This window comes from Leptonotus elevatus, chromosome 14 (assembly GCF_054856555.1).
Source record: "Leptonotus elevatus isolate MCC_2025b chromosome 14, RoL_Lele_1.0, whole genome shotgun sequence".
NCBI lineage: Eukaryota > Metazoa > Chordata > Actinopteri > Syngnathiformes > Syngnathidae > Leptonotus > Leptonotus elevatus.
This window is the reverse complement of record NC_141252.1, coordinates 9,145,204-9,164,462: the sequence shown is the minus strand read 5'-3', so window position 1 is coordinate 9,164,462 and position 19,259 is coordinate 9,145,204. Positions and strand designations below refer to the sequence as shown.

Genomic DNA, 19,259 nt, shown 5'->3' with positions numbered 1-19,259 from the left:
TCGTGTGGATGAGTGATGGACTTTCATTGCAAACTAGTTCAGTAAATCACCCACAGCAAATTACAACAAGGAGAAAGAACAGTAATGTGAGGTGCAATACAGAAAATATTGAGCACACAACACAAAACAGCATGGTTTATAAAATGATTTATTCATGTTAACATAGCTGTTACACAGGGATTCAAACGGTTCCACAAGGCTTTAGGGGACTACAATTGAATGAATAGCAAAACAATAGTGGTCCAAATCTCTAATGACAATCACTGGACAGACAAACAGACCACCCTCTTTTAGGATGTGTACAAACCTGCATTGAAAAATATTAAACTTGACACTTGAACTTGTGTGTTACAGCATTTGTTCCCATTCCAGTGTAATATCTCAAGAGACATGCAATGACAGAATTGTCATCTTCTCGTTTAGAAGGTCCCATGTGTTGGTCAGTCAAGCCCCAGCGACCACCCCTCCCCCATCCCTTCCCCCAAACAGACATGCTTTAGTGAAAGAGTGGCATTATAAAGTGAGGATTAATCCAATGGGGCACTACTATTGGCTGCCAGCATGCGTGAACACTGGCATTCCCTGCAGCATGAAAACTATCTGAAGTGGAATTTCAGACGCTGTAACCGTACCACAATTGTGTATATTTTTTTTCATTTTTTGTTTTTTTTTTACTTTTTAGACAGAGCAAGAAGAGGAAACTGACTAGAACCTGAACCAAAAATCCTCCTCAGGGTGAACTTCCAGTTGTTCGATGTTAGGACGTTGAGTGTTTCTGCCTATAACTTTAGGAAAAGAGCGTAATACCATGTCAAGCTATCAATACTTTTCTACAGCTGTAATTGCACATACTGAAAGGCCAGGGCACACACAAACCAAAGGAATGGAGGGATTTACTTTTACAGGTCATCATAATCTGTTCGTTTTTTTTCTCCAATTAATTTTTTTCATGATAACGATATTTTTTCAGCAATGGGTTTTCATTGGAAGAATGTTGGATTGGAGCAATAAGGAATGATGGATGTGTAAAAAGTTTTTTTTCTTTTTAATCCTTTTGTTGTTTTTGGAGGCCAAGGACTTTTTCTTCTAGTTCTCAGTTTCACCGCCGTCGCCTCTTTCTCCGGCATCGCCCTCCTCGGCAGCATTGTCTGATGTCCATAGCTGAAGAGATGAAACGCAAGATACAATTTGCATTTTAAATACAATCCGACTGTGATCGTGCAGTTCTCACGCAACGTCGCATCTCGACTCGCTTCAGAAATTATTCGAGCGCATGCTTCAGTGGACCAAATTCCTCTATAGTGCTACTTTGTTATGCTTATTATACACAGGTTATTTCAGTGGTACTGTACTTCCAAGGTTGAATGAGTACAGTTGACCCAGCAGGCGCAAAAATAATTAAATAAATATATAAATAATAGAGGCACTTACTGTCAGATTGTCTCTGAGGAGCTGCATGATGAGGGTGCTGTCTTTGTAGGACTCTTCGTTTAGATGGTCGAGCTCAGCGATGGCGTCGTCAAACGCCTGCGAGCAAAATTCAATAGGGGGAGGGAAATAAATTGACCGGCGAACGGGGTCAAAAGGTGGACAACAGCGTGGGGATTGTGCGCAAACCTTTTTCGCGAGTTCACAAGCTTTTTCTGGCGAGTTGAGGATCTCGTAGTAGAAGACCGAAAAGTTAAGAGCCAGTCCCAAGCGGATGGGATGTGTGGGCTCCATGTCCGCGTTACTGATGTCAAAGGCTTCCTGGTACGCCTGTTGCGAGTTATCGATGATCTCTGATGAGAAAAAAAACAACAACATACAAGTCAGACAATAAAATGTACATAAGTTCACTCCTTTGATACTTGCCTTTTAAAAGAGGCAAACAACTAAATTGCAGTTTATTAGATGACATGTTGAACAAGTCAATCAGAAAGAAAAAAATAATCAGAAAGATAGATCAAACCAGATTAACAGAGTAGGTGTCATCCACCCACTACCATGCTAACTCCTGAAATGAGGCCCTGTGACATCATTTCCAGCCACGGGTGAGAAATACTATGACACGTTCCTAGTTGGAGAGCAAACATATGAAGCAGGTTCTAATCATTCAAGGACGTGCAATCCAAAGTTAAATGCCATATTACTTACTTTTTTTGTTGTCTCCGGAAGCAACTTCAGCGAGGTATCTATAGTAGTCCCCCTTCATCTTTAGGTAAAAAACTTTGCTCTCTTGTTGTTTGGAGTTCCCAATTAAATACTTATCCAGCAGTGACTGCAAGAAGGAGGGGGAGGGTTGGAGTTGGGAACAACAAACGCATGGTTAGATTCAGTGGTACAAAAATCAAACGCCTCAATGTGGTGTATATATTCTTTATCCTCTGCATAAAAAAATTATTATTATTATTTAGCTTCCCGAGTCAGACATATGTAAAGAGTTTGTTATAATGCCTCCTGCTGGCCAAAGCGCACACACTATAAGGTGCACAATGTGGGCCCGGAAGGGATTCATGTCATTTCAATGTTGACAAATGAGCCGTTAGCGTTTTCAGTTACGACCATGGTCACAGAACTTAAACTCTGAAGTGATGGCCCACTTAAGTTTCTAAGAATCTGAGCAGAAGACCCGGCATTTTCCCACCTTTGCTTATAAATCAAGAATCTAACCAATTGTGCTAGTGTGACACAAACAATACTTGTTGGCAAGGACAACTGCTTTTGTCACAACAGCACTCACTGAAGACGTGAGATGCAAACCTTATACCTGGGTCCCGCCTTTGCAGAGTTCCCTTTCACACAGGCACCACCTCTGTAAAGGCTTTTTCATAATACCACTAAAGTTGAAAAACTCAAATTCATTTTCAGGATTTTTTATTTATTTTTTTAACACAGAACTGTGACCCAGGGTTGGAACACAAGTTAGATATAAGAGTTTGAAGGTAATCTTACACAGGCATAAAAAAAGAAAAAGAAAAGAAGAAGCTTAAATAGTGACTTTCACATCAAAGCTGTGGACTAATTTTGAAGGTAAAAAAACAGATCTCAGTCATTCAGGCAGCCCCGCCATTCCTAAATCGTAGCTGCCGCTGCTCCTTCGAGTTTCTGATTAAAGCAGTAGGAGCATGGAGGGGTGGGGTGTACAGCACGCAGCCTCACACCGCTTGGATAGTGAAAAAAAGACGACCAGACATCATCAGTAACTTGTCCGGTCAACATGTCACTGGCCGTGAGATGTTCGGATCAAGCGAAAGGATGAGTCAAGCTAGCCGCCAGACCACCACGCGCTGCAATGGCCAACTTCAAAATAAAAGCCTACCAATTAATACATGGATGTCAATGCAATAGACGTACGGTGGTAGAGCTTAACTCGTCCTCTCGACAACATCAACTCAAGGCCATCCGAAATCATACTTAAATCGCCAATTAAGGACGCCTAGAAACTGCTCATTGTGTGATACGGCACAAGTCTCCAGCTTAGCAGCTAGCTGCTGATGGTGGTGGTGGTGTAAACGTTGATCTTTATCTCAACAGCTCTTGCGATTCAGAGTCATAGCACAACGTTCACATAAAAGAAAAGCCCCCACCAAATCCAGTGTGGTGCAACTAACTGAAAAATTTGGTAGCAGTGCAAGTTAGTGGAGAGAACAGATCCGTAAGTACCCAACCAACCCCCCTTGTCCGTGTGCCCTGAGGACAAACCACCGCGCAGCCAATCAGAAAGCAAGCCGGCGAGGAATCCAAAATAAAGTCATGACCGCGCTTGTGCAATTACTCTTTTTTTTTTTTTTTATACACGCACACACATGCTACACAAACAAACGTGGTCTCCGGGTGGGACGCGAACCCGCGCCGCCAGCACCGAGGGCAAGCGATGCCTCGCCGCCCAGGGCCAATTTACACTCCTTTAACCGCCTTTTCTTTTGATGCTGCTTTTTCGTCTGAAAACCAGTTGGTATTGCAACTGGTCCTGCATGTTTGTTGACTCGGAAGTCACATTTAATCTCGAGGGGTTTTGCGAGACTTCCCGTCACATTCATGAATGGATTCGGTCGTGTGTGGTGTGTTGATTGTGCGGTGTGGCTGCACACCACACACGGTACATGTTCAAAACGGTTACTCCTGTGATTCTTTTCTCTTCACGTGTGGTGTCACAATTTTTAAAATCTTGCCGTGTGAACCAGGCTGTAGCATTTTTTCCCCCCTCCCTCCAAGAGTTGCCTAAAAATAACATATTGCCCAAGGTGGATTACAGCTCCAACCACAAAAGCATAACCTGCGATTGCCCTCTAGGACTTGTCATGGGCCTTTCATCAGAGACTAAAGTGGAGAGAATGTGTCCCGCTTCAATTAAAGCACAGTGCAGATTTACCATCTGCGAATCACCATAAACTTCAAACCTAATGAGGAAAAAAGCAGGTTTGGATTCCATGCCTTGGCAGGAAGAAAGTGTCCTTGTCTGAGCCAAATCCCTCCCGGCAGCCACTCCCAAGTCACGTCCACAAGCCACCATTGGCTCGGTCAAAACATGCACATGGCTCATGTGCCGAGCATTCCTTTCCTCTGCAAGCTGCGCACAAAAGACAAGAGGAGAGATGCTCTCTTGACTGCGCTTTCGCACAAAGCTCTGATTTCAGTCACCGGCCCTCACGACAGAGTGCAAACGGCATCGCCAGATGAAAGGTCCGACTTAGTCGTGAATTCGCACGTCCGACAAAAATTGGTCTTCAAGCATTGATGGCTTTCCAAAAGCAGAGGGACACTGGGGGGAAAAAAAAGGGCGGTGGAATACATGTATGAAACCATAAATTACAAAAGCAATTTGCACTTTTTATTGCTCCGTCACACCTGTGTAAATGTATTTTAATAAAAACTACACGGCCTCAAATCACCTTTTGTTGAGTCCGTTTCACAAATATTTAATGATTGTGCCTGATTAATGTATGACTGGTCTCTGGAGAGAGAGAGAGACAGCAGCTGAGAGTCTTGGTATGCTGCGTTTACGTTTCTGTGGGAATTTTGACATTTACCTGTTAAAATGACAACTTTCACAACTAGGGATGCACGATAATGCTATTTTCCACCGATACACCAGTAACTTAGAAAGTGCAGATGCCGATAAGTAAGCCGATAATTGTTTGCAAAATTTACTTTAATACAAATATACCTTTGAGTCGTACTATAAGTCTTAACGTGTCCAAATGCATTGAAACATTGTGTAAAGCATCATGAAGCTGAATTTTATTGATATCTTTGCTTCAAAGACAACCAGTAACTCATTTTGAGTTTGCCAAAAAAACAAAACAGATATGTTTTAAAAATGCAACAAAAACTGCCAGGGTAAAATTTTGCTGAGATACAGTAAAGACAGCCAAAACATTGGCGAAGAAGAGGGGAGGGGTTGAGGAGTCGGGCACAACTACAACAGATGGACCAATGTGGTATGTCTATTATTATCGGCGGATTTCTTTATCTGGTTTATCTGCATGACGTCAAATTGATCAATAATTGCCGATGATTATCGGCCACCGATATCGTGCATCCCTATTCACAACATTCCATTTTCCCCCTAATTTTAACCCCCCTAAAATGAAGCCTTAAAACTCCTCTGTACAAAAGGTAACAATCACAAATGACCGTTGCCCATTGCAATTACATCAAATTGAAAGTGCCGGACTTGTGAACTGGGGGCCACAATCTCCAAGCCATAATAAATCCAAGTTCAACCAAACTCGCGGTCAGACAAGACACTTTAACCTTCCAAGCATGGTGTAAGCAGGAACCTATGGTCTTGTTACATATCATGTGTCCATCCTTCCTCGCAGCCATCATGGTCTAAAAGAGAGGTATTATTTGGAGAAAGTTAGCAGCCCGCAAGGCTTCTGCAGACGAGTTGAGACCTGAGGAGCGACACACCCTTTCTGCAACACTCAGCAGAAGAAACACAAAAGGCTGAGTCACTGGCAGGGAACATGCATGCTGAAAGTGAACAGCCCCTGCGGTGTCTCAGTCAGACAGTAGCCCTGGGACATTACTGGAATCTTCCAATCAGACCTCTTCTAATCCACGACCAAGGCAGGATGGAAATAATGCAAGGCACAATCCCTGCTGTTGCGATAGATTAATCAAGAAGTGAAATCATGCCCTGCCCCCACTCGTAGTCAAGCCAGGCCCGGAACTAGTTCAAATGTAGGCCAAAGTCATTAGCTTAAAAACATTGGCCTGTTGAAAGGTGTCCTGCTTATCTAGTGGGAAACTAATTTTGCATATCAATTATTGCACATGGCTTGTCATATTAGCCATCTAGCTGCCACTGCCAGATGAGACAACACTGATACTAAAACACTTTTAATGTATTAACTACATAAATTCCCATAAAACACCACTAGGTGACAGCGCTGCTGTTGGTCTTTTATCTGTCATGCACCTTCAAAGGTTAGCAAGTTTTCCTTTATGTTTTAAATGTAACCATTTCAGTCTGTTAATGTTAAAATGTTACTTGAAACGTCAACTTTTGTCGTTATTGTATTCTACTGGCATCAGAGCGTTTAATTCGCAGGAACATTTTTAAAATGTGCATTTTGAGAGTCATCCAGCATCCGAAAATTGATTGGCTGTGACTTTAAAGGTTCTAACTATTAAAAAAATAAAAATAAACTCTATGGATGATCCTCTATCTGTTTGATCCAAAAATCTTGATTCACAAAAAAGCAGAAGCAATGAGGAGGAATTCACAAAACTTAATTTTACTCCTCAGCATGAAACGCCATTTCTTTACTGAAATAGAGCCAAAAAGGAAAAGAGGGTAATAGCATTTGACAACAAACTGGACTGAAATAGCCAACCTAATTCGATGCAGCAATGAATTATGTAATCAGGCTGAAATTATGATCATGAGGCCTATGAATTAAGGTTAACCGAACACCTAGATACTACAAATTAAAGCTTAAAAGCCAATTCAAATAAAGGAAATTGAATAATTGCCCTGCAGCATTTGAGTTTGCCATAAATTACAGTATACAGAATGTTGGCCAATCCTTAAATAAAAATCAGTAACTAAATCCCAGCTGTGAATCTTCTTGTTGTGCCATGTCATTGCCTTTGTGTTCAATATTTTGTAAAAAAAAAAAAAAAACAATACATGTTAGAACTTAGCAAAGTAATGGCTCACCCGTTCCTTGATGAGCTGCACGTTTTGTTCTTTAATCAAGTTTGAACTGGTTAAGAAATGCAGTCGAGTACTATTGAAGCATTCACACAATTGGGCTCCCTTCGTGGGATGAAATCAGTATCAAATGGCTTTAATTTAATCTAACATCACCTATCATGTTGTGAGCTTTGAAAATTGTTGAAACTTTGATAGCGGTGCACCAAATTCTTTGATAGTAGTATATCAAATTCTTTGACTAGTGGATTTATATCTTAATCCCTTTGCTTACTCCGAATGAAGTATTGGGAAATTACCAATTGGACTCCGGTATGTTAAATTACTATGGCTGGCTCTTTGGGAATTGAGAAGATAGAGAAGAAGAAAAAAGGGGCACGTACCAAAACGTTGTTGCAGATTTCTTGCAACTCATTCTCCACTTTCTCCCGATATTCCTTAACCAGCTGCAGCTTCTTCTCACTGGTTTCGGACTTGGCTTCGATACTGGAGAGCACCCTCCATGAGGACCGCCGGGCCCCCACCACGTTCTTGTAGGCGACAGACAGCAGGTTCCTCTCCTCGTTCGTCAGATCGTCGCCCTTCTCCGTCACCTCCTTCATGCACTCGGCCATGTCGTCGTAACGCTCGGCCTGCTCTGCCAGCTTGGCCTTCTGGATAAGATCCAATTTCTCCATAGTTTTTTGTATAGTTGTTTGAGGAGCGATGGATCAGACAAGACGGACGGGGCGAGCGAGCGAGTCGGGGACTGTGAACTGGGAGTGGAACAAGGAGTGGCGTTATTTCCACAGCGGCGTGACAGGCTGACAAAAATGACACATTTGGAGAAAATTGAAAGCGGGGGTGCACACCATTAATTGTAAATCACAGTAACACTAGCTACAATTCATTGTAACATTTAACCACATCAACGTCTTTAGTGAGTCTCCGTCGCCTTGGGGTATAATTGCGCTTTAACACGATTACGTAACGGTCATTTCATGTAATATTGCGAAGTGAATAATTTAAGATCGTTTCAAATGAGATTCGAGCACCGAAAACGGGACTGTTAAATGGCCAAGCTGAGTCACGGCGGTACCGCAGCCCGCCACAAAGCTGTCTGAAGGGGCTAGCTAGCTAGCTACAAAAGCTAGCCTAACGAAGCTAACGCTGCGGGTTTAAGCTAACGGGCCACTCCTATCAATGGAAAAAGTGTCAACGAAAGCGCAGCTCGCGAAAACGGACCACGTCCTATTTAATCACACTTGCCATCAGAAAGAAGTCTTGGAAGCTTACTAGAAGGCACGAAATGAAATATTCGTCGTATCTCACCTACAGAGGTCCGAATTCGCTTCACAATTTGGTCCGATTCGATGGATTGGGCAGAAAGGCAAAGAACAAGCAGCGGCAGCTAAAGTCCAACTGAACTTGATTAAATGGGGGCGGATTATCTATGGTCGACTCTCCAATTGTAAATCGCTATCTCTTTTGAGTGACAGCATATTTTTGGGGTGCCAGCGAATAAACATTAAACGCGGGGGTGAGAGGCGGGACTTCAAAGTGTAGTTTGACAGACCGGAACGCTGCAGCGGCTGGTCGTACGGGGTTTCCTCCAATTAGAGCAAGGGAGACGACGTCATCGCGTTGCCATGGTGAAATCGGTCCAATCGCTCCCTACTTTGGCACGACGTGTGGACACTATGGCGGGCGTGGCACGATCACACACTCAAACGCACAATGCCATTTTATTCAGCTTTTATTTTAATAATTTTCCTCCTAAATGAACATTTATTAGTATGGCAAGATAACCAAAGACTATATAATTGTTAATATCCTTATTTTAGGCACTACCAAAAAAAAAAAAAAGGTTGTAAAAATGATTCAATTCAAGATGCGTTTGCTGTCAGCCATATTCTTGGGGGGAAATCGCCTCGGAAAAAGATGATTGTTACTCTCCTTAAACAAATTCAAACCTAACTGCCCCAACCTTTGTACTCGCTTATGCCCCACCCTTCTTAAGTAATAGGAAGGAGGCACACTGATGAGCCACTGAGGCCATGGAAAGGAGCTCTCTTGCATTATGTGTAAAACACATAACTTATAGATGATGTACATGGCACAACTGTGTGCTGTTATTTTGTGTGTGTGTTTTTATTTTTTTTATTTTTACTAGATTGATGTTTTGTATAATTACAATGTGATACTGGTGAAGTCCCCACTGAAGGCCCAGGTACCAAACTCAACGTGTACGACGAGTTTATAACTGATGTGGTCTTGGCTGAAACATCTAAGTACACAGTGTCAATTTTAACTTTCTTCTTCTCCAAGCCACACCACCTTCCTCCCCGATGGGACGACATCATGGAGACTCTCCAGCGCACACACTGTGAAGTAGGCCAGAGGATACCGAAACGGCAACATTTGCTCTCAACAGGAAAGAACATAAAGGCTAGCATCCTGTATGCAACCAAATGAAACTAGGGCCCTCTCTCTCTCTCTCTTTCTCTCTCTCTCTCTTTTTTTTTGTTGCTTTTACAGACTCACATTTGCCTTCCAGTCTAGGAAATAAGACGTCTATTTTGATCACTACAAGCAGCATTCTCAGCTATAGAGTGTCTTGTCCACAGTAGGCCAGATGGCTAGAAATAGCAATATTAATAGGATATGAAATCCCACGGCGTCAGCTCTAGATTTGAGCCACTCCAGTTGATATTAGCGAGCAGCGGGCTTTTTGTAGCACGTGATCCGATGTTTCATGCAAATATCACGTGTGAAACAGTTTGATTTGAATGCCGAGCATGAAGATATTCAATAAAATGGAAATACTCCCAAAAAAAACCCCAATACGAACGCTGTGCATCAATGTGGACGAATGGGTGTAAGAATACTGTACATTTAAATTTTTATTCATAAGAAGGTTACTGCCTAGAGAAAGCATTGCTACGATATATAACGGGGCCTCAAAATTGGAGTCCTGAGGTCAGACACTTGGGGGAAAAAATCTGCCTCAAATGTTGCAAAACAAAACTGTGTCATGTCTCTGAAAACTTCAGCCTACTACTCAACAATGCGGATTGGAGGAGAAGCTGGACATGATTACATTTTGAACCAGATAGAGTAAAGACTGAAGAGACTATGAAGTCAAGACAGCGTATTCTGCTAAAGCTAGTGGCTAACATTGGCCACTTTCAGTACTAGCTCCTTAGCTAGGTAGCCACCATCTGTCTCGCTATGTGTGACATCACTTGATTATATAGTAATCAGTCAAGAATTATTATTATTTTTTTCTTATGGGAAAAGTTGTAGTTTAGAAATAGACCAATGTCATGGAATGGATTGTGTTAAAGGTTTCCATTTATGAAACATTCTTGTGTTTTCAACACTCATAGTAGTATGATGAAGAGCGACTGCTTGTTTTTCACACTACGACCGATACTGTAAATTGTGACTGAGTAAAATACTTAATAGGTGTGCCTCTCACTGCACAGTGAGTGGGAGCCTGTCGCATGGCAATTAGGCCTTTGTTCTTCAGTTCACGACGCCTTTCTCACCTGTAATTAGAGCTGATTAAAACAAACGTACTCGGTACATTCAAACACAAATGCAAGCGCACAGACTGAAGATGAAATATGAAGAAGAGCCCTGCGGGCTTGGGATCGTGTACATTTGAGCGTAGGGTATGTAAAACGCTTTTGTATGAAAAATAAACGACACCCTATGCAAAGTATGTGCTCCTCGAAGCGTAGACTGAGGACGTGCTTTCTCCAGCTGTCAATCAATTGTACACACCTTCTTCCGCAGTCCCATGCATGCGACGCGCTGCAGAGCTGCAGAGCTGCAGCATTGGCTACTTCAGAGCCGCCAAGCACCACTGCACCCGGGCTGCACCATCCCCTCCGCCCCTCCGCGCCTGGGAAGAAAGAGGGAGGTCCAACAAATGCTTTTACCATTGCGTTATTGTTGTTTTTTCTGCTGCAGCAGATAAACTGCGATGTCAGTCAATTATTGATGGGCGGTAATTACCCTCCACAGCCGCACTGGCCGAGTCAGCGGCAGAGCTATTGGCCTGGTCCAGTGAGAGATCAGGGCTGAATGAAGTGGAAAGAGACAATCCAATGCTGATGTGGACGCCATTACATTATTCGGACTCCATTAATCCTAGATCCCATCTGAGCACAGACTAAAAAAAAAAGAAAAGAAACAAACAATAAAAATGATGTCATAGAGTAGGTAGAATTTCATTTCAGTTACTTGTATATTCGATCATTTTGCCCCATTAAAATGGACTAAAATGCTGTTTAATCAGTTGTAGCAGTGACAACTTGTGAGACGTTTGGAGGTTTTAACGGCTGAACGTACAACGGTGATTGTGGCTCTCCTTGCCCCCATGCAAGGTCATTATTGTCCCTCGTTTATTTTTCCCCCTTTATTTTTACTTCAAGAGAAAGTCAACCTTTTTTTTTTTTACAATAATATTTTCTATGCAGCCCCACTAGTCTTAATAGGTTATTCTGTTTAATAATGCGTTATTGGAATATGAGTTAATCAGCAAAATCCAGCAGTTTTTATCAATATCATAAGGCGGCCATTTTGCTAATTACTGTCGAGTGAAAATGACATCACAGTTGCCCAGGTCTCAGGTAACAACCAATCACAGCTCAGCTTCGGAAAGCATGTGAACTATGATTGGTCGTTGCCTTAGCCCTGAGCAACTGTGATGTCATCTTCAGGCGACAGCAAGTGGCAAAATGGCCGCCCTCTGAGATGGATAAAAACGGCTGGATTTTGCTTCATAACTCATATTCCACAAATGTAATATTAATCAGAATGTCATGTTTAGACTAGTGAGGTCACATATAACATATTATTGTCAAGAAATGTTTAAAGTTGACTTCCACTTTCACTCAAGCTCATAACTTCTTACTTTATTACTGTTCTTTTAAGTTGACTTTAAAAAAAGTGCAAAATATGTTTTATTTAAAAAAGTGCGTAGCTTAATTTCACACTGGCAATGAAAAATATTCATATGCTACCATAATAGCTTGTACATGTAATAAATGTGTCCGTTTTGAACTAATTTGTTATATTTCACTTTAGAGGTGCTCGTTCATCTATCTGAGGCAGCTTGATGTTGACTCAATATGCAGTGCAAGTGTGGAGGCATGAAACCAGCAGAGAAGCGTGAAACATCCCACAACGGATGGCGAAAGCTGTTGTGATTCAACCTTGTTGTAGCAGTTTGGCGATGGTGTGGAGGAGGAATGAAGTGTTACGCAACAGTATTCCCACCCGAAGTGGGAGACTTTCTCTTACAGTTACCACCACCTATATGTCCTCCTTGTTTCATGTTCATACCCTCTTCTGTGCGGACCCCACCAGACAATGTATCATCAAAATTTCTTAAAGCTTGGAAGGGCACATGTCTGAATCACGACTATTGACTAAGCGCTCAGTCACATCCATCGAGCCTCCTTTCTTTCTTCCACGCAAGCCTCTCCCTTCCGCCTCTTTCGTGAGGTAAACTGCAATGGAAATTTTGTTTTCAAATTTGTTCGACACTCCCTGTGGTTCTACTACTGACGTATCCTCCCTCAGCACCGCAGCACCAGTGAGAGTGGTCAATGTTTGAATCTATTTGCCACATACAGACTTGGAGATGGGCTTAATTGCAGTGCAACTGTGTACAATAGCGTTACCATGTTGGTTTCTATGAGTCATCAGTGGGCAGTGAAATAGAAAAGAAAGTTGCTGCTTTGAAATGAAAAGCATACAGTACACTTGACTTTACAAATGGATACATTTGGCAACTGCACTCTAAAAACAATTGGGTCAAAAGTAACCCAATTATGGATCAGAAAGGGACCGATCTACTTTATGGGTCAATTTGACCCAATTTTGTGTCAAGAATTGGGCCATGTTGTATAAAACAACCCAGAAATTGACCCAAGTAGAAGATCTGACCCAACTTTATGGGTTGTTTTATACAAAATTACTTTTTTTTTCTTCAAAACAACCCAGAAAGTTTGGTCAGATTGACCCAACTTGACAATGTGAGCCATTTTATGAGTTGTTTTATACAAAATGACTCAATTTTTGACCCAAAATTGGGTCAAATTAACCCAAGTAGAGGATCTGACCCAACTTTCTGCGTTGTTTTATGCAAAATTACTTTTTTTTTCTTCAAAACAAAACCCAAAAGATCCTCACCTTGGGTCAATTTGACCCAACTTTCACGGTTGTTTTATACAAAATTACCCCATTTTTGACTCAAAGTTGGGTCAAATTAACCCAAGGTGAGGATCTGACCCAACTTTATGGGTTGCTTGACACAAAATTGCATTTATTTATTTTTGCAAAACAACATAGAAAGTTAGCTCAAATTAGTAAAGGTCGGTCTATTTTTGACCCATTGTTGGGATATATTTTGGCCCAACTGTTTTTAGAGTGTGGAGTTCTTGGTTGTCAGCCAATGGCAACAAAATAGAAAAACAAACAATACCATGCTCATTCACACCTGAATTTAGAGCAGTGGTTCTTAACTTGGGTTCAATCGAACCCCAGGAGTTGGTTCAGTCAGTCTCAAATGTCACCGCCCATTGTTGTTAGCGGGCCATTCTGAAACGTGCACCCCCCCCCCACCCCCACCCCACACACACACACTGTTACGAAACAGTAGGGCTAATTAATATAGCCTAACGACAATAACCACCTCCACACTGAGTTTCTCAGCTAATGACATGGTAAGCTAGGCTGGTTGGCATTCCAAACCGTAAGAGCTAAAACCAAAACACTGGGGCACTCATTTTTATTGTGTATATATGGGAGGAATATAGCATTATATCAGTGTTGGCTTCGTATAATAACTTACAGTATTTTATTGCTCCATGAAGGTGTTGTGTAATGCAGTATGTCTCTTTTAAAATGGAGGCAAATGTTTTCTTTTTTTAACTAACGGCCATTTTGACATGACAGTGATAGCAGTGTCATGCTTCAAAATGTGTACATTTTCATGCTTCAAAATGTTCACAAGGAGCCAAACTTATTTTCTATTTTCAGCTGAAACGTTACGCTCCAAAGATCCCTGCATGTGATCCAATGCTACAGTATGTTCCCAGTGTGGCTCAGCAGGCTGTAGCAATCTCCCAGTCCTGGCCGGGGGGGCTTTTGGCTCCAGTGGCAGAATGGTGATGTCAGCAGGCTGCAGACTCAATTATTCACCAGCATGCCTCATTTCCGATGGATTTATTGACTGACAAGTTTGGAGCATTTTTCCAGTGCACCCCTGGTAATGCATTATTAACATATCCTGTGGTTTTTTTTGGGTGTCATATATAATGTCAATTTATGATGTTGAGAGCAAGCATCATCTACACAGTTGGACTGAAGTGGTTGCGTCCGTTTGTTAATCCGAGCGGTTTTGCAGGCCGACATTAACAGAAGGTCACGGCACGTGCTGCTTTCATTCCGCAGCACTACGCAGGACTGTGGTAGCTGTTACATAATGCAAATGTGAGGGCAAATTTCAACGATTCTGATCGTTTTTCTCACTATCACACACCCACTTGCTGAAAAGAAGAAGAAAAAAAAACACAGACACCAAAGCAATTGCATGTCTTCGCCCATTTGTGTAAAAAAAAAAAAAGTGTACCATCACTTCACATGAGCGCCTAACTGGTCGCAGCGCTCCCTGTCTTTCGTGGTCTGGCCCCGCATGCCTGTGGGGCACTGATTGGCACAGAAGATAAAGTTAGTAACAGCAGAGATGGCTCGTGTGGGGGTGGGCAGGGTGGTTCGGAGTAGAAGAGCCAGCAGCGCTGTGCAGCAGGTAAAGGAGGTCACGCCGCTGAATCAAAGCCATGGCAGTCAGGTGAATGCAAATTGCTACCTCAAATATGGTGCTGCTGTTATCTCTGTTTAAACGTCTCAGTGCAGTTGCTTTTATGGTAGCGTTGCGCAACTACTGGAGACAATGGAGGAGCTCTTTATGACACTGATAATAGTCCAAGTACACATGACTTGAGATTGCAATGTTTATCTCTCCGTGACTTCCGACAAAGAGGTTGTTTTTTTTAATATGCAACTTCCTGTCGTCAAGCTGGATTTTTATGGTTGTATTAAATTTTGGCGATTATACGGCAATAAATCTACTTCACTGACAATCAAACCAATAATTTGCATAATATAGTAAAACTTTTCACCAGTTTGATCAGGTTTGCTCACGAGCATTGCTCTCTTTCATAATGGGTATTTTATTTAGATAATAAACGTTTTTAAAAATAACTTCTTTTTTTTTAAATAACAATTTTTTTGGTCTTGCTTTATCTCATTTGAAAAATTTGAAAAATGAGATAATGCATGCATGGTCAGAAGCTTTCAAACTGATCATTGCCCATTTAAAAAAAAGCTATCTCTTCATGATGGGCAGAAAATAAAGCAGATAAATTAATAATAACTTAAATTCAAATTGTATAATACAGAAATATATATATTTTTCAAACATTTAATTAATAAAAACATTTTCAATACATTTGCAATTACATGTATGCATCAATCAAACATTATTATAATGGGAGTTTCATTAATATTACTACATATATCAAAAATATGAAATGTGGAATAAATAAGTAATCCATCTATCAGTATACACATATTTAAAAATATTTTTTGATATAATACATTAATTTATTTTAGTTTTATAAATATATAAAAACATTTTAATCATATGTAATTATGTATTAATAAGATTAGCTTTTATTTTATTGCATTAGTAATATTAATAATATTAATTTTTATTTACTTATTTATTTATATGTATTATACTTCATATATTTTCATAATGGAAATTCATTTAAAAAAATTGTAACATATAAATATTTAAATATTAAAAATATATAAATATATAAAGTAAAGTTTATTTTTAAAATTTTTACATTACATTACTTCCTTTTTTTTTCATAACGTATTTTCATTCAGAATGATCTGATTTTGACAAATACCTTGACCTCTGTCACATCTCATCAAATAAGGTTGTAATCTTCTGTTATGTTATATACGGCTATATGTTGTACCCTTGGACTAGAATGAGATGTACCTTCAACCATCCATCACCCTACTATCACAAAGGTCAGGGTGAGTTGGAGCCTATCCCAGTTGACTTTGAGCGAGAGGCGGAGTACCCCTGGACTGATTGACAGCCAATCACAGGACACTTGTTTTGGCAAACCACCATCCACATTCAAGAACAGTATTCAATTAACCTATTGTAAGAAGCATGTTTTTGAATGTGGGAGGAAGCGCAGGGAGAATATGCAAATTCCACACAGGATTTGAACCCCCAACCTCAGAACTGTGAAGCGGATGCGCTAACCGAATCGTGTCGCCATACCTTCATCTATCCAATCATGAATCCAGACGTCTACTAAACAGCCTTAGATTGCCAATCAGCTGACAAACCCTTCCTGTTTTTAGCTATTAAGATCCCAGATCTTCCTTTGTTGATTTTATAAGTGACAAATATTTTAAGTCTTGGTGGATGTCCGTCCTCTTTTGAGTATTATGTAAAGTCCACTTGCAGTAAAATCTATATTTGCTACAGGCGTTGAGCCAGGACTGGTACTAATATCCTGCTTGTGCCTATAAACACACAAAGGATATCCCTGGAGGAAGTACCACCTCTTCTCTGTCCTGCTTCCAACAGGAAGGATTCATGTCCCAAATATGGACACAACTTCCCCTGCGGTCAATAACAGAAATGTGCAGTTTGACTTTTTGACGTTGTAATGTGAGATCTTGTTTACATCAGGTACAGTCTCTCTTTGTAAAGTATGGCGAGAATTTAATTAGTGACTGTGTGTGATCTTGCCCTATCTATTCTAAACATGCTTTTTTTTCCCTTCCTTTCATGAAAGTGCTTGTTGAGAACCTCCTCTCCTCTCCTCTCCCAAGGTGACCTCACTCAGTTATAATGCAGCAGCACTATCTACCCTCCTCCCTTACCCTCCCTCCCTCCTATGTGCCATGGATCCTCCATCTGCTGCTTTGCTCCTCTTAAAAACCTTCTCCTTTCTTCTTTTTTTTATTACTCTGGACAAGCACAGGAGACGACAAACCTTACTTTAGATCTGGTACATTTGAGGACTGCCATCCCTGTTCTAAACCAAACCAACTCCAGCAAGTAATGTAACTTAAAGCCTTTTTATTTGATCATTTATGACTGAATCACCTTCTAACTGGTGTATTAACACCTTTAGCTGTTCACAATGGTTGCTGCTGCAAGCCTGGCTGGATTCAGGTTCGAATTTCCCACCGTCTGTCTGCGGATGGGACGTCATGTGCGCATTGTGTACCTGAGGACGGGGGTGTAGTTTTATGTTTTGGCCACAGGTGGCAGTAGCGATCCAAAATTAAATTTTCAGTGTTTAGTCAAGTCAAATATTTTCTTTACAATATATTCTATGTGACCCCACTGTTCAAAACACGGTATTCCAATTAATATTGCGTTTGAGGAATACGACTAAAGCAGCAAAATCAACCTGTTCATCCATTTCAAAGGGCGGCCATTTTGCTACTGTGGCAAAATGGCTGCAGTACGTATGGTAGTAACACTTTATAAAAAACATTTTTTTCAGTGCTTTCTCTTTCATTGTCTTTTCATACAATACTGTTTTATGACTATTTTTGTATTGTATAGCTATTTTTCTTTTTTCTGTCTTTCAAAATGACATATAACAACAACAACAACAACAACAACAACACAATTGTTTGGTTAGGTGGCTCTAACAGATTAATGGAATTTCAATTAGTTTTGATGAATACATCTGGAGAAAAATATCGAACATTATTCTGTTTTTTAGGCACAATATTTGAAACAGCTCCCATCTTCACTTCAAGCAGTCTAATGTTGTGGCCAAATGTTATGGCAATGCATGAGATATTATAGTAAGGAGGCCGTAGCCATTTTTCCCCCCCTTTATTTGGCTCTTGAACTATTTGGGGAAAACCCGGCCATAAAGTACAATACAGAATGTGTTGTATTGTCAGCAGTCGAGCTTTGATGTTTGTGCTGTTATATTGCTCTCAAATTGGGTGTAGCGTGAACAAAAGTGAGCTTTTTGCACACTCAGACGTCGTGATTCATCTCTGGCGAAACATCTTTCTTTTCTTGGCACGTCACTCTCCCACACCCTGACTTTGACTGTTGCCATGGAGACCAAGGACAGTTGGAAAAAAAAAAGAGAAGTCGCTCAGTGCGTAACCTTTACACAGCGAGGTCAGACGGGGAGGATGCCAGGACAGTGTTGTCACCGCCGAGTAGACAGACTCGTTGCTTTAGTCAGACAAAGAAAAGGAGAACGTTAAAAAGGGCGAGTCAGCGTCTTTCTTGTCTTGATTGTGCATTCATTTCTCACTTATGGATTTGTGTGTGAGTGTGTGTGTGTGTGCATGCAGGATCATTAGTCCAAAATTCAAAAGTTCAGTTCATTAACATTTTAAAATGTTAGTTAAATTAGTATTCATCCATCCATCCATTTTTTGTGAAAGCTTATCCTTCACAAGGGTTGCGGGGGTGCTGGAGCCTATCCCAGCCAGCTTCGGGTAGTAAGCGGGGTACACCCCCAAATGGTTGCCAGCCAATCATAGGGCAATTAGTATGTGTCTTGATTTTATAGAGTTTCCAATATATATATATTTATATATATATATAGATGTATATAAATATAGATAGATATAGATAGATATAGATAGATATAGATAGATATAGATAGATATAGATAGATATAGATAGATATATCTATATATATATATATATATATATATATATATATATATGATAGAGAGATAGATATAGATATAGATATAGATATATACAGATATAGATATATATTTCAAAACTATATAGAGAACAAGTAGTAGGACTAAAAATAATTTTTTTTTAGTATGAATCTTTTTTTTTTGCCTCCCATTGTTTATTATATTACTGAGAAAAAAATGGCTTTATTATTTTCATTTGGTTCCCTGTGATAATATTTTCGAGTGAAACATGGAAATTAAACTTCATTTATTTATTTATTTTATTTAAGATCTCGTTGTCTTGATTCGAAATATGAATATGAAAGACATTATAATAAATACA

General features: G+C 40.5%; 1 protein-coding gene across 1 annotated transcript; it reads right to left on the bottom strand.

Annotated features, from left to right (window-relative positions):
- Positions 1–132: 132 nt before the first annotated feature.
- Positions 133–8,626, bottom strand: LOC147162885 (14-3-3 protein beta/alpha-1-like). The gene is made up of 6 exons (XM_086094145.1): positions 8,459–8,626; positions 7,531–7,902; positions 2,137–2,260; positions 1,618–1,781; positions 1,432–1,527; positions 133–1,161 (listed from the first exon to the last, which is right to left on the bottom strand). Exons 2-6 carry the CDS (start codon positions 7,822–7,824, stop codon positions 1,087–1,089), a joined length of 753 nt encoding a protein of 250 aa, XP_085950271.1. The 5' UTR covers positions 7,825–7,902; positions 8,459–8,626; the 3' UTR covers positions 133–1,086.
- Positions 8,627–19,259: the final 10,633 nt, after the last annotated feature.